The 16,014-nt window shown below is 51.3% G+C and overlaps 1 protein-coding gene across 34 annotated transcripts in view; it reads right to left on the bottom strand.

Annotated features, from left to right (window-relative positions):
- Positions 1-16,014, bottom strand: part of LOC117870330 (deleted in malignant brain tumors 1 protein-like) — a 293,761-nt gene that overhangs the window by 178,419 nt on the left and 99,328 nt on the right. For 32 of the 34 annotated variants that reach the window (XR_004643956.1, XR_004643955.1, XM_034757453.1 and 29 more), the window contains 2 exons: positions 9,652-9,981; positions 4,609-4,938 (listed from right to left, as the gene is read on the bottom strand). Coding sequence is in view for 32 of the 34 variants with exons in the window: in XM_034757453.1 (XP_034613344.1) it covers positions 4,609-4,938; positions 9,652-9,981 (660 nt within the window). In the remaining 2 variants the exon portion in view is untranslated. The remainder of the gene's footprint in view (positions 1-4,608; positions 4,939-9,651; positions 9,982-16,014) is intronic. The other 2 variants (XM_034757443.1, XM_034757442.1) reach the window with 2 other exon arrangements.

Below are 16,014 nucleotides of genomic sequence, written 5' to 3'. Positions count from 1 at the left end.
GCGAGGAGGAGTTCCATGGGACAGGGTCCTCCTGCCCTTCTGCCTCTCTGGAGGCTGCGTCGGGTCCCTCAGTCCCCCCTGTGACTGGAGGTAGCTCTAGTACAACAGGTGGAACTGGTTCTGGCGCTGTGCCTAAGTGTGATGGCCCAGAATCCCTGTCTCGTGTGGGCTCCTCAGGAACCCTGGGGGTGTGGTGGGCCATCAAAATTTCTGTGGGAGTGGGGAAATGAGTGCAGAAGCCATCGATGCGGTCCTGGAGCCCTGGCCCTGAGCCTGATGATAGGTCCAAGGAGACCAAAAGGGCCATTGTACTGGGCCCTGCCACTGGGGTAGCCAGCAGACTGTCAGTGCCGATGAGTCCACAGCTCTGCAGTGCTGGGACTGGTGCCAGGAGTGGGAGTAGTACTGGCTGCTTCGAGAGACAGAAGACTCAGCATCTGACTCAGACAAATATTCAGTGTCTGACTACAGGAGGGTGGAGCCCGACAGTGCCAGGAAGCTGTAGCAAGGTGATGGTGAGCAGTGCCGTAACATCATGAGCTTGACGCAATGATGAACAAGGGGTGGTGACGCCATCGGTGCTGCAACCGGTGCTGGAGCTCTATGCTGCAACACAATAGATGATGCAACCGGTGCCGTCATCAGTGCCGTAGACAGTGCCTGAGCTTGCGGTGCCAGAGCTCACACCTGCGGGGCCAGGGACTGCGCCGTCATGGCACTGAGGTCCCATGCTGCCTCGTAGGTGGCCGGTGTAGAGGGAGGTTGAGCTCTTCCTCAAAATCCTCCCAAGTCGGGGAGTCCACCAGCATCAGATTCAACGGGCTTCCAGTTGGGGCCGGAGTCAACAGTGCTGGGTCTTGAGGTCCAGACTGTGGGTGTCCCGCCACAGGATGCACTCCACTGGAATCCCCTCATGGATTCTTGATGGGGAATGAGCTCTGTCCGGCTTCTTTTTCTTATGCAGCACCGGGGACTGTGAGCGATGCTGCCTGGTAGCACTGGTCTTACAAGCAGGGCAGCAGTGCTGGTGCTCCTTGGAGGAGTCCTTTCCTGCTGCCGGGATATCCTGCACCAAGGCCGGGGGGCTGCGCACCAATGATGCCGGTGCCATTTCCGGTGCCAGCTGGGTGCAGAGAGCCAACTCCATCAGGAGGAGCTTTCAATGATAGTCCCGCTCTCTTTTAGTCCGGGTCTGAAGCTCCTGCAAATTGGGCACTTGTCTGTCTGATACTGTCTCCTAGGCACTTGAGACAAGGAGCGTGCGGATCACTTGTGGGCATAGGTTTCGCACACCTCTCGCACACCTTAAACCCCTGTGACCGAGACATGCCCAGGTGCCTGGGAAGACTAGGGTGGGGGGGAAAGCCCCCCAAATCAGCCCACCTTACTAGAAACTACTATATAACCTACTATTAACTATCTACAACTAAGAAAAGGGAACAACTAGGTAGGCACTTGCGAATGCAAGAGACTCACCTGCTCCAACGACCGTCACTGGTGGTAAGAAGGAACTGAGCACATGACAGGTCAGCAGGGACCTATATAAACCGCCATGAAGACGCCAATCCAGGGGTCTCCACAGCTGACCCGACGGGTACTGCTAGGGGAAAACCTTCTGATGATCATGCATGGGGCGCGCACATCTATTGGTATGAGAAATCATGCAAAGAAGAACATAGCGACTCCCACTGATGGGTCTCAACATCCTCTGCAACAGCTTGTTAGGGGTTCACTCCCTGTCAATTAATCACGGTTAACTTACGCGATTAACTCAAAACAAAATCATGATTAAAAAAGTTAATCACGATTAATCGCACTGTTAAACAATAGACTATCAATTGCAATTTAGTAAATATTTTGCATGTTTTTCTATGTTTACAAATATATTGATTTCAATTAAAACACAGACTACAATGTGTATAGTTCTCACTTTATATTATTACAGTTAAAGTTGATTTATCCGGCATGTTGGGAGAACGGGGGGGTGCCAGTAAATGAAAAATGCTGGTTAACTAAGAGGGAGGGAGTTTGGGTGCGGGAGGGAGTGTGGGGCTGGGAGTTGAGGCGCAAGAGGGGGTGTGGAGCATGGGCTCTGCGAGGACGTTTGGGTGTGGGAGGGGGCTCGGGGCAGGCAGATGGGGCACGGTATTGAGTGCAGGGTGCCGGATCCAGGGGCACTCACCTCGGGTGGCTTCCCACAAGAAGCAACTTGTCCCAGCTCCTCCTAGGTGGAGGCACGGCAGGCAGCTTGGTGCACTATATCCACCCGCATGTGCCACCCCCGCAGCTCCCATTGGCCATTGTTGCCAGTCAATAGGAGCTGTGCAGCCGGCATGGGGGGGGGCAAAATGCAGAGCCACCTGGCGCGCCTCTGCTTAGGAGTAGCCAGAGCCCAGGACAGGTCACCGCTTACGGGGAGCCATCCAAGGTGAGCGTCCCATGGATCTTACACATCGCACCCCCTCCCGCGTACTAAGACCTCTCCAAAGCCTGCGCTCCACACTCACTCTTGCACCCCAGCACCCTGCCGGCACCACGCCAACTGGACTATAAACGGGCATTTCAATTAAGATCAGAAACACCGATTTAGAGCTTTCCTGTTGGTGAAGTGAAAGAAAAAACAGCTTTGCTTACATTTGACAAAATACGACTTGTTCTGTTTTGACTTATAATCACTTAAAATCTATCTTCATAGTTAATAACTCAGTTTCTTTGTTCAACCTGAAGCACTGTGTTTGGTTTGAAGCGTGTCAGAGACTCCCCTTGGAATAACAAGCCTGGTACATACCAATGTCTTTGTTAAGTTGATAAACTCATATAAGCTTGCAGAGTCCAGCGGGCATAACTGGAGACTGCAAGAAAGAGGTTCCTAGGGTTATGTCTTGGATTGGCAATATTGGCTAGCGTCATTCGGTTGCACAATCCAAGGAGCAGCTTACTTGCCAGAGGCTGTGTGTGAACAGCCCGGCAGCTGGGGTTCTCACAGCAGAGCAGGGTAAGGCTCGCTCCCAGAGTCAAGGATTAGAGTGACCTAGCAGATCACCGGTCCAGATAACACCAGAGGGGAATGTTACAGAACCAATGTGAGATTTCTAAATCTAGTTACAGCACTCAACCCAAGGTTAAAGAACCTGAAGTGCCTTTCAAAATCTGATAGGGACAAGGTGTGGAGCATGCTTTCAGAAGTCTTAAAAGAGCAACACTCCAATGTGGAAACTACAGAACCTGAACCACCAAAAAAGAAAATCAACCTTCTGCTGGTGGCATCTGACTCGGATGATGAAAATGAACATTTGTTGGTCTGCACTACTTTGGATCATTAGTGAGCAGAACCCATCGTCAGCATGGACGCATGTTCTCTGGAATGGTGGTCGAAGCATGAAGGGACATATGAATTTTTACTGCATCTGGCACATAAATATTTTGCTACACCAGCTACAACAGTGCCATGTGAATGCCTGTTCTCACTTTCAGGTAATATTGTAAAAAGAAGCAAGCAGCATTATCTCCTGTAAAGGTAAACAAATTTCTCTGTCTGAGCAACTGGCTGAATGAGATGTAGGACTGAGTGGACTTGTAGGATCTAAAATTTTACATTCTTTTATTTTTGATTGTGGTTATTATTTGTAAATCATTCTACAGTTTTAAGTCCAACCTTCTTGATAAAGAGATAACACTACAATACTTGTATGAGGTGAACTGAAAATAATATTTGTTTTGTTTCTTTTTTACAGTGCAAATATTTGTAACCAAAAATAAATATAAGGTGAGCACTGTACACTTTGCATTCTGTGTTGTAATTGAAATCTATTTGAAAATGTAGAAAACATCTCAAAAAATTGAAATAAATAGTAGTCTATTATTCTGTAAAGGTGCAATTAATTGTACAATTAATCACAATACATTTTTTATCTCACAATTAATCACAATTATCTTTTGAATAACTCAACAGCCCTACTCCCCACCACTACCATGCAGCCACCATGTGGGGAGGAACAGAGAAAATGAGGGACAGGGCAAAGAAACTCATAAGCTGTGTAGAAGAGGAAGTGAGGAAGAACCCTGTCTCCAGTCACAACAGTGGGACATATTACAAATTTATGGGTAATTAGCTGAGATGTAAATCACCCGGAGTGACATAGATAGGAACCCCACATTTAATAAAGGTATCCTTGAGTGGCTGCAGGATCCATTCAACCCCAAATCCCACAAATGAGATCTACGGTTACCCAGCGCCCTATGGTGCTGTAACCGGGAGGGTCTCTCACAAAGGCACACGTACTGCTCCCTGCAGCACAGACCCTAAGTGGTGTGCTGGGGCACTGGCCCAGCACTGACTTAGAGGGGAGAGCACCCCCTACTGAGCCCCCATCCCGTTCCCTGCAGCACAGGCCTGTAGAACTGTGTGGGGAAATGGGGTCAGCACTGATACCATGGGAGGAGAGACACTTACTGTGAACCCAAAATGGCTCCTTGCAGTACAGGCCATTAGCACCATGCTGGGGCACTGGGGTCAGTGCTGACTCAGACAGGCAAGCTGGGTCTTTCCTGAAAACTTCCCAGCCTGATCCCTGCACCACCCACAGTGACGTGATGGATGCAAGTTACCTGAGCACACAACACCGGCATCTTCTCCGTGGGTACAGTTATTCTCTCCCCAAGTCTGAACCCTGCAATCGGAGAGGGCAACTTCTGTCCCTGTGCAGTTGACGTCATCCAGCCAGATACGGTCTGACCCTCGCCCAAATCGAGCCCCTCCTGGGGCTGATAACGCCGTCCCACAGCCCAGCTGCCTGCATACGACTCCAGCATCCTGTAAGTCCCAGCCGTCATCACACACGGTTCCCCACCGATGGTTGTGAAGCACCTCGACTCTCCCAGCGCAGTGACTCGGGCTGTTTACCAGTCGGAGCTGAGCCACTTCTGAGATGCCAGCGTCTACAAACACCCAAGGCAATAAACACTCAGGGAGTTTCCTGTGCAACTGATCTCTCTTGTCGCTGGGGAATGTAGCGCCTACAGTCAACAGATCCAACTGGTCTCTCCACACAGCCACTGCCTGTCAAGGACTCCCCACCACTGACCAGGGTAATCAGGTGGCCAATGTTGAAGTTTGTCCACTCCCCTTGTCCATCTGTCACCTAGTTAGGCTGTCACCTAATTAGGCAGGCTCGACTGAAGTCTTACTGCTCCCACTAGAGCACTTATAAAGATCACCCCCCACACTGCTGGCAGGAACCTCCTTGGGAGCAGATTTACACCCTCACTCCTGGTGCTGATATTCGCTCCAGTGTGATACTGTGCAGTACCATGGGGCAGATGCTGGCATAAGCATCTTGGTGATTGTGAGCTCAGCACAGTCACCCATGTCATTGGTGGTTGCCTTAGCCTGACATCAGCATCGAATTTACATGTGTTGGCTCCATAGCTCCCTGAAAACGTCACCCAGAGTCCATCCCCCTTAGAGCTGCCTGGAGCGCAGGGACGCCTGGCAGGAACCTGCTGCGCACCAGGCTGACAATGGTTCCGACCAGGGCAGAGGCAATGCACACTTCCTACAAGCAGATCGGCCCCCTCCTGAAGCAAACACCTGCCCCTGCGGTTCCTCCAGACTTGCCATGACTGACTTGGCAACATCGTTTTGTGGCAGCCATTGCTGCACTCATGTCTAGTGCTGTCAGCTCAGTACCAGTCTCAGATGAATGATGACATAGCTGGACGTACCAGAGGAATTCCTGAAATGCAAAATTGTGGTTTAGCCTGATCTTCTCAGTGTGCTTGTAGGGCAGCAATACAGGCAGTCACAAGTGGTGGAGCAGAGCCCAGTTAGAAGACTGAACCTTGAGGATACACAGTCAGCTGGCTGAACAAGCTAGAGGTGAGCAAGGTGGGAATGAGCTCTACCCTGACAGCTAGTGATCAGCTGGGGAAGGGGAAAGGTTTCAAGACCAGACTGTGTTTACAAGAACACACCCACTCTGCCTAGGTATCCAGCAGACAGAGCTGTGTTGGCTGGTTCTGGGTTACAATTCACTGTAGTAATTGAATGCATGGGTAGTGAAATGTTGTTGCCCTGATTGTCTGAGTAAAGGGCAGCAGAACTGTGCTTAGCCTGTCCTGACTGAGGGGGTCACCCACAACTGAACTGAACTCACTAACCAGGGGGCTCAGACACCAGAGACCTATCAATAGTGAGAGGGGGTGGAGAGGGGTGTTCCTTCTTAGGTGTGTGGGCTCTGTGTAAGAGGTCTAGGCATGGTTTAATCTGCCCCTCACCACTCTTCAAAGATCGAATTAATGAATGCTCCATTGGCAGTCTTTTTGGTTTAAGCCACTGGTCCCTAACCTTTCAGTGTGGCAGGCACCAGACGACTAGCCGCCGAAATGGGGCCGAGGAGTGTGAGCACTGGACAAGCAGCGCCGAAATGCCACTGAGAAGCGGCAACGACAAGGAGCGTCGCCGCTGAAATGCTGCCAAGAAGCATCAGCATCAAGAGGCATCACTGCCGAAATGCCACCGAGAAGCAGCGAAATCAAGAGGTGTCGCCGCCGAAATGCCGCCGAGAAGCAGCGGCATTTCGGCGGTGAGGCTTCTTGACATTGCTGCTTCTCAGCAGCATTTCGGAGGTTGCTTCACTAACCAAGGACAATCACTGTGAGTGGGATGCAGTGAAGGGAGCAGGAAGGGGCACCAGACAGGAACTTTAAGCGGCTGGACTCAAGAAGCTGAAGCAAAAGACACTGCCCAACATACTCTGGGGTAGGTGTTTTGCTCATGGTTTTATGTTTACAAAATCCTGTTTGTGGCATTTCCCCAAGTTAATGTCAGGGGCTTCCCTCCTTTCATTAAACATTTCAGAGTGGGAGCCGTGTTAGTCTGTATTAGCAAAAACAATGAGGAGTCCTTGTGGCATCTTAGAGAGTAACAAATTTATTTGAGCATAAGCTTTTGTGGGCTAAAACCCACTTCATCAGATGCATGCAGTGAAAAATACATTAGGCAGTATATATATTACAGCCCATGAAAAGATGGAAGTTGCCCGACCAAGTGGGGGGGGTCAGTGCTAATGAGGCCAATTCAATCAAGGTGGAAATGGCCAATTCCCAACAGTTGAGAACAAGGTGTGAGTATCAACAGAAAGAAAATTACTTTTTGTAGTGACCCAGCCACTCCCATTTTTATTCAGGCCTAATTTGTTGGTGTCCAGTTTGCAAATTAATTCCAGTTCTGCAGTTTCTCGCTAAAGTGTTTTTGAAGATTTTTGTTGAAGAATGGCCACTTTTAAGTCTGTTATTGAGTGTCCAGGGAGATTGAAGTGCTCTCCTACTGGTCTTTGAATGTTATAATTCTTGATGTATGATTTGTGTCCATTTATTCTTTTGCGTAGAGACTGTAGAGTTTGGATAATGTACATGGCAGAGGGGCATTGCTGGGAATGGGCTTCATCCACCCTGATTGAATTGGTCCCGTTAGCACTAGAAAATTAATTTTCCCTCTGTTGATATTCACCACTTCTTGTCAACTGTTGGTAACTGGCCACTTCCACCTGGATTGAATTGGCCTTGTTACCACTAACCCCCGAATTGGTAAGGCAACTCCCATCTTTTCATCTGCTGTAATATACATACTGCCTACTGTTATTTTCACTGAATGCATCTGATAAATTGGCTTTTAACCCATGAAATCTTATACTCAAATAAAATTCTTAGTCTCTAAGGACTCCTTGTTATTTTTCCCTTTATTAAAAAGTTTCTTTTCTGCTTGCAAGAGGGGAAGCTTTGCCTCGTAGCAGCACGCAGGTTGTGGTGTGTAATTGTCTGAGGTTACTGGGTGGGTGCTCAAGCTAGATCTCTGTTATATTGCTGGAAAGGAACCCCTAGATATTGAATCTGGCCCTCCTCAATTCTGACACCACTGGCAGAAGGGTCACATAGATATTGACTTGTGACTCCCCCCACTGACATGGAGCCGCTCTGGGGTAGGACAGGGCAGCTGAGAAACAGGACAGTGAAATATGTAGGCTGTGTAGAACAGGAAGTGGGGAAGAATTGCATCTTCTGTGTCCAGCTCCTGGGAAAGTAACAAGTTCAGGACAAATTCTGTGAAATGCAAATCTGCCAGAACACAGTCATTAGGAACTGGAGTCTTGAGAAATAGGCCCTGGATTTTTAGTTTGAGTGAGCGGCTGCAGGCTCCGTTGACACTACATCCAACCTGTGGAACCTGCAGTTACCCGGGTCCCCATTGTGCTGTGGAGGAGTCTGGCCCAGGGATAAATAGTCACCAACTGGAAGAGGGCACAGGGATTCCTAGACTAATACGGGGATCACCTGGGTGAGATATATGAACAATAGCTCACCAGAGGTGGTATGTGAGGTCTCTAACAAGAGCCAGCAGCCCGCTGGTTGACCTAATGGGAGCAAGATGTTTGGATGGGATATAGCTGAAGAGAGATATAAAATATAGAATATGAGGCTCCAGAAGTGTTGAAGTGAAGCTTGTAACCTGCGCCAGGGCAATCCTTCGGCTGAGCCAATCAGCACATAGAACAAAGCACAGCCATGGAGACAGGCTATATTCACTGTCTGGGCACAGCAGGGGCCTGATAATTTACAAAGACAAAGGACCCTCAGCACAAGTCTCCAAAAAGAGACCTCCTCTGGGAAGAGAGAATGGTCTGAACCTACAAAGAAAGAGGAGAGGGGACAAGAGCTCCCTTTCACCCAGGAGGCAGCTAATAGTGTTTGTCTCAGGAACAGGAGATCACAGCCAAGCCTGGAGTAAAGACCTGGAAGGACTGTGGGGTGAGCGTTGCTCTACCAGACAGAAAAGTATCTCGTTCAATGAGTCTAGGCTCTAATCAGAGTGATATGATTTTATTGGCCATGGAACCATTTCTTTCCAACCCGTCTCCTTGCTACCCCTCCAATCTCTACACTCTGTGAAATCACTTGTCTTTGGTGTGACTACGAAGGGATCTAGAGCTGTGTGCTGATTGGGGCAGAGATGGGAGGCGAAGCTGGTCACCTTGGGACCCTGTTCCTTTGGGAGCAGCAAATCTGTGACTGCTGTGAATGCCCAGCGAGACAGGGACTGGGTGGTACAAGGGGATGCTCGGAGGGCCAAGGGGTGAAGTGTGCCTATTGCCAACCTGGAAAGAGGTCACCCCCCTCTCCAAGGCCCAGAGGGCACAGCTTGTGTGGCCTCTGGCCGAGGGAGTCGGGGAGCTGCCCCCCAGCGGGCACAGACAAGGCTTCCACATGCTAGGGGCCCATGGCACTGTACTGGGGCATTAGGGCAAGCACAACTACAAAGAGCGCACCCTACTGACACTCCTCTACCTACAGCACAGGCTCTCTAGCACATCACTAGGGCACTGGGGCCGGCACTGACATCAAGAGGACAGCGTGAGCTTCCCCTACTCAGCCCTCACACTGCTCCCTGCAGCACAGGCCAATAGAACCTCACAGAGGAATTAGGGTCAGCACAGACTGAGAGGAGAGTCTCCCTAGTGGAACCATCATATTGCACCCTAAAGCACAGACCGCAAGCAGCATGCTTAGGTCAGAACTGACTGTGAGGGGACAATGCCCTGTAATGAGCTTCTCACCCTGCTCCCTTCAACAGGCACGGTGGTAGATGAAGGTTACCTGAGCACACAACACCGGCATCTTCTCCGTGGGTACAGTTATTCTCTCCCCAAGGCCAAGCCCTGCAATCGGAGAGGGCAACTTCTGTCCCTGTGCAGTTGACGTCAGCCAGCCAGATACGGTCAGATCCTCGCCCAAATCGAGCGCCTCCTGGGGCTGATAACGCCGTCCCACAGCCCAGCTGTCTGCATACGACTCCGGCATCCTGTAAGTCCCAGCTGTCATCACACAAGGTTCCCCAGAGCTGGTTGTGAAGCACCTCGACCCTCCCAGCACAGCGACTCGGGCCGTTCACCAGTCGGAGCTGAGCCACTTCTGAGATGCCAGCATCTGCAAACAGCGAAGGGAATAAACATTCAGAGAGGTTCCTCTGCATCCGATCACTAGTGATGCTGTGACAATAAAGGTTACCTACCTCTCGTAACTGTTGTTCTTCAAGATGTATTGCTCATGTCCATTCCAATAGGTGTGCACACACTGCATGCACGATCGTTGGAAGTTTTTTTCCCCTAGAGGTACCTGTCAGGTGAACTGTGGAGACCCCTGGAGTGGTGCCTTCATGACAGTGTATATTGCTCCCTGCCGACCGACCACCTGCTCAGTTCCTTCTTGCCGGAATATTCCGACAGAGAGGAGTCAAGTTGTATTTGCAATGTACATGAGCAACACATCTCAAAGAACAATAGTTACGAGAGATAGGTAACCATTTTTCTTCTTCAAGTATTTGATCGTGTGCATTCCAATAGGTGACTCCCAAGTAGTTTCCCTGGGGGAGGGGTCAGAGTTAACCTGGTTGAGGAATGCAGGACTGCCCTACCAAAGGCTGCATCGTCCCTTGCCTATTGGGTAATGGCGTAGTGTGACATGAAGGTGTGGATAGAGGACCACGTTGCTGCCTTGTATATTTCCTGGATAGGGACCTGCGCCAGGAATGCTGCGGATGATGCCTGCACTATCGTGGAGAAGCGAAGGGGCTGGAATTTTTGCCAGGTCATAGCAAGTCCTGATACAGGATGTGATCCGGGATTAAATGCACTGGGACGAGAAAGGAAACCCCTTCATCCTTTCTGCGATTGCAATAAAGAGCTCTGGTGACTTACGAAATGGGGTTGGGCGGCCAATATAGAATGCTAGGGCAGGCCTGACATCCAAGGAATTGAACATGTTTTCTCTGTTACTGGCCTGTGGCTTAGGGAAAAACACAGGTAAAAATATGTCCTGGTTCATATGAAACTAGGAGACTACCTTTGGCAGAAACGCAGGGTGAGGGCGTAGCTGCAGCTTGTCTTGATTTACTGTATAGGAGGGCTCGGAAGTCAGCGTTCTGAGCTGGGATACCCTTCTGGATGAGGTTATGGCCACCAGAAAGGCCACCTTCCAGGAAAGGCAGGACAGAGGGCAAGTCGCCATGGGCTTGAAAGAGGGCCCCATGAGCGTGGACAGGAGCAGGTTGAGGTCTATGTGGGGAAAGCCTTCGCCTCTGGAAAATTGAGTGTGTGATGTCTGGCCTGAAGGACCATTTCTGACCATGAAACAAGCAGCTGAGGTGATCAGCTAGCTCGTTTTGTGCTCCCGGAAGGTGCGACGCCTCTAGGTATGTCGAGTGAGCCATGTAAAAGTCTCACAGCTTGAGGGCTTCCTAGCTTAGGGAGAGGAACAAGCATTACCCTGTTTGTTTATATAGAACATCGCTGCATTACAGACACACATGCACCCTGAAGGGGAGCCTGGAACTCTTAGCATGCCAGACGAACCACCCTCAGCTCCCTTACATTGATGTGCAGCGATCATTCTGCATGGGCCCATAGGCCTTGGGTTCTGATATTGCCCAGGTAGGCTCCCCAACCGAGCGCCGAGGCATCCTTGACTAGCAATAGCGTAGGTTGGGGTTTGGCAAAGGGTACTCCCGCTGCAGCAACCAATGGAGATACTTGAGAATGCGAGTGGGGAGGGTAACTATCTGGTCCAGTGGGTCCCTGCCCAACCTGTGTAACCTCGCCAAACATGCCTGGAGGGAGCAAAGGCGTAATCTGGTGTGCTGGACCACGTATGTGGACGCCGCCATATGACCCAACAGTTTCATGCAATTTCTGGCCATGGTTGTCCAGAATCACCAAAGGTTTTTGATAATGTCCGTGAGGTGCTTGGAAGCGCAGCTCGGGCAGGAACGTCCAGGACTGTGTGGAGACCACGAGAGCTCCTATGAATTGTATTCTCTGCGTCGGGGCTAGTGTGGATTTGGGCACATTCAATATGAGGCCCAGCCTGTGGAATGTGGCCTGAGCCAGAGACACATGCTCTGCAGCCTGTGCTTGCGATTCAGCCTTGATGAGCCAGTTGTCCATGAACGGGAATACTTGCACCTGACGTTTGCGGAGTAAATCTGCAAAGACCGCCATACACTTTGTGAATACCCGGGGGGCCGCCAAGAGCCCAAACAGGAGCACCCTGAACTGGTAGTGCTGGCTGCTGAACACAAAATGAAGAAAACATCTGTGGGCCTGGATAATGTAGATATGAAAGTTCTCATCTTTCAAGTCTAGCGTGGCACACCAGTCCCATGGATCCATGGAAGGAACGATGGAGACCAGAGAAACCATGTGAAACTTCACTTTCATGATGAATGTGTTGAGGTCTCACAGATCCAGGATATGCCAGAGCTGACCCTTGGCCTTGGGGATGAGGAAATAGCGGGATAGTATCCCTTGTCCCTGAACTCCTGAGGAACCTCCTCCATTACCCATAGAGCGAGGAGCGATTGCACCTCTTGCAAGAGGAGTTGTTTGTGAGAAGGGTCCCTGAAGAGGAACGGGGAAAGGGGGTGGGAGTGCAGGAGGGAACAGAATTGCATAGAATATCCCATCCGTACCATGCTCAGGACCCAGTGATCTGACGTGATCTTGGACCAAGCACGGAAGAAGCGGGAGAATGGATTCACAAAGGGAGGGTAAGGATCCGAGTTTGATACTGATGCTCCGTCCTCCAGCGCATCTTCAAAAGTTTGGCTTCGGGCCTGGGGGCTGTTTGGCCGAACCCCGGACTCGGCCTGAGGAGGACTGTGGCAGGCGCCTCCTGTTATTCCTGCTCCATCTCCTGCACGAGTCTTGCCTCGGAGGCCCAGAGGAGAAGTGGGATGGGGGCTGAGGCTTAAATGGCTTTCTTTGGGGTCCAGGGATGTGGATTCCCAAAGGCTTTAAAGTCACCTTCAAGTCCTTAAGGCTGTGCAGGCAAGAATCCGTACTTTGGGCAAATAGGCCTACACGGTCAAAAAGAGGTCCTGCATCGTGTTCTGGACTTCAGGTGGTATCCCCAACACCTGCAGTCACGTTCTGCACCCCATTGTAAAGGTGGTGTCAATAGTCCAAGCTCCCGAGTTTGCTGCGTCTAACACAGCATGGAGGGAGGTTCTCAAGACCACTTTGCCCTCCTGGAGAAGAGCGCTAAACTCCTTGCACGAGCCCGCCAGGAGCAACTCCTGGAATTTTACTAACGAGCTCCAGGAGTTGAAAGCGGCTGAGTACCGCTTGCTGGTTGGCCACTCAAAGCTGGAGCCCCCCGGTCGAGTAGACCTTTCGGCCAAAAAATCCAGCTTCTTAGTGTTCCATGACTTTGGGGTGGGATCTGCCTGCATGTGTCACTCCTTATGATTTGCCACATTGACCACCAGAGTCCCTGGTTGGGGGTGGGTGAAAAGGTGTTCATACCCTTTTTGTGGCAAAAAATAGCTTCTCTCCACCCCTATAGTGGTGGGTGGTATTGAGTCTGGAGTCTGCCACAGCACCCTAGGAGTGTTCTCGATCATTCTTATCAGGAGCAAGGCCACCCTAGAGGATGTCCACCATCGGATCCAACTCCTCCGTGACCTCCTCTGCCTGAAGATTCAGGTTTAGGGACACCCTTCTAAGAATGTCCTGGTGTCCCCTGGTGTCCATCTCCAAAGGGTGATGGTGGTGCCAGCCACTGCCTTGTCCAGTGAGGAGGAGGAGGAGGCCCGTGGGACGTGGGACTCTCTGGAGGCTGGGTCAAGTGCCTCTGTCCCCCTGTGACTGGACGTGGCTTCAGTACAACTAGTGGCACTGGTTTGGGTGCATGACGGCTCAGAGTCCCTGTCTCATGCGGAGTCCTCAGGAGCCCTGGGAGTGTGGCGAGCCACCGATGTTTCTGGGGGGGGTGTAGGTGGGTGGGCACCCCACTCCTGCCTGAAGGGTATAAAGCAGCCCTGGAGAAGGCTGCATTGGAGAAAGCTGGGCAGATTGGGAAAGCAACCACAGCTGTGGTCAGCTTAATCAGGGCCCAGCTGGCCCTTATAACTGGGCTGGGGCTAGAAGCAGAAGAGAGACACACTCTATCTAGGGTGAAGCAGCACTGGGCAGTAGCAGATTTACCATGGAGACACTGGCTCCATGGAGCCGGGCCCACACTCCAGGGGGGCCCTGACCAGGCCCACTCTTCTCCGCCCCCAGCTCTCACCACCTATGGTGTGCAGGGTGCTGTGTAGTTGTGGTGGGATGTCAGTGGAAGGCGTCTCTAGGCAGGGGGTGCTAGGCATAGGGATCTGTGGGAGATGTCTCTGGGTGAGGGGGCACTGGTATAAGAGCAGGGCACTGAGCAGGGGGCAGTGTGGAAGGGGTACCGGATTCGATGGGCTTCCATTTGGGGCTGTAGTCAACAGTGCCGGGTCTTGAGGTCCAGACCCTGGGTGTCCTGCTGCATAACGCACCCCGCTGGAATCCTCTTGCGGCTTCTTGATGGGGGAACGACCCCTGTCCACCTTCTCTTTCTTATGCAGCACCGGGGACTGTGAGCGGTGCCGCCTGGTAGCACTGGCCTTACGAACAGGTGCTGGTGCTCCTTGGAGGAGTCCTTTCCTGGTGCCGCGACATCCCGCACCGAGGCCGGGGCACTACGCACCAATGATGCCGATGCCATTATCGGTACCGGCTGGGGGCGGAGGGCTGACTCCATCAGGAGGAGCTTCCAATGATAGTCCCGCTCTCTCTCAGTCCTGAGTCTTAAGCTCCTGCAAATTGGACACTTGTCTGTCTGATACCATCTCCTAGGCACTTGAGACAAGGAGTGTGTGAATCGCCTGTGGGCATAGGTTTCGCACACTTCTCGTACGCCTTAAACTCCTGTGACCGAGGCATGCCCAGGTGCCTGGGGAAACTGGGGTGGGGGGAAAGCCCCTCAAAGTAAGCCCAACCTACTAGAAATTACTATATAACTAACTATTAGCTATCTACAACTAAGAAAAGGAAACCACTACGAAGGCACTTGCGAGTGCAAGAGATTGAGCTGCTCCAAAGACCATCACTGGCAGTAAGAAGGAACTGAGCAGGCAGCGGGTCGGCAGGGACCTATATACACCTCATGAAGGCGCCACTCCAGGGGTCTCCACAACCGACCCGATGGGTACCGCTAGGGAAAAACCTTATGACAAACATGCACGTGGTGCGCACACACCTATTGAAATGCACATGAGCAATGACTCAAAGAAGGACATAGCGCCTCCCATGACAGGTCTGAACAGCCTCTGCAACATCCTGTTAGGGGTTCACTCCCTGTCAATTAATGACAGTTAACTCAAAAAAGTAATAATGATTAAAAAAATTAATCACGAATAATCGCAGTTTAAATCGCACTGTTAAACAATAGAGTATCAACTGAAATTTATTAAATATTTTGGATGTTTTTCTATAATTTTCAAATATATTGATTTTAGTTATGACACAGAATACAATGTGTACTGTTCTCACTTTACATTATTGCAGTTAAAGTTGTTTTATCCAGCATGTTGGGGGAATGGTGGGTGCTGGTAAATGAAAAATGCTGGTTAACTAAGAGGGAGGGGGGTTGGGTGCGGGAGGGAGTGCGGGGCTGGGGGTTGGGGCACGGGCTCTGGGAGGGATTTTGGGTGCAGGAGGGGGTCCAGAGCAGGGAGTTGGGGCATGGTATCGGGTGCAGGATCTAGGGCCACCTTAGGCAGTTCCGCGGAAGCAGCATCTCTTCCCGGCTGATCCTAGGCAGAGGCACGGCGGGTTGGTGCACTCCCTCCGCCCGCAGCTCCCAGTGTCCGTGGTTCCCAGCCAATGGGAGCTGTGCAGATGGCACAGGGGGTGGGAAGAATACAGAGCCACCTGACGTGTCTCCGCTTAGGAGTAGACAGAGCCCAGGACAGGTCACCGCTTACGGGGAGCCATCCAAGGTGAGAGGCCCCTGCATCCAACACCCTGCACCTGCTCCCACGTACCAAGACCCCTCCCACACCCAAAGTCCCTCCCAGAGCCTGCACTGCAAACCTCCCTCTGTTCACCAGCTCCCTGACAGCCCCATGCCAACAGGATAATAAACCTGAATTTCAAT

This window comes from Trachemys scripta, unplaced genomic scaffold (genome assembly GCF_013100865.1).
Source record: "Trachemys scripta elegans isolate TJP31775 unplaced genomic scaffold, CAS_Tse_1.0 scaffold_26, whole genome shotgun sequence".
Classification (NCBI taxonomy): domain Eukaryota; kingdom Metazoa; phylum Chordata; order Testudines; family Emydidae; genus Trachemys; species Trachemys scripta.
This window is presented reverse-complemented; position numbering and strand designations above follow the sequence as displayed.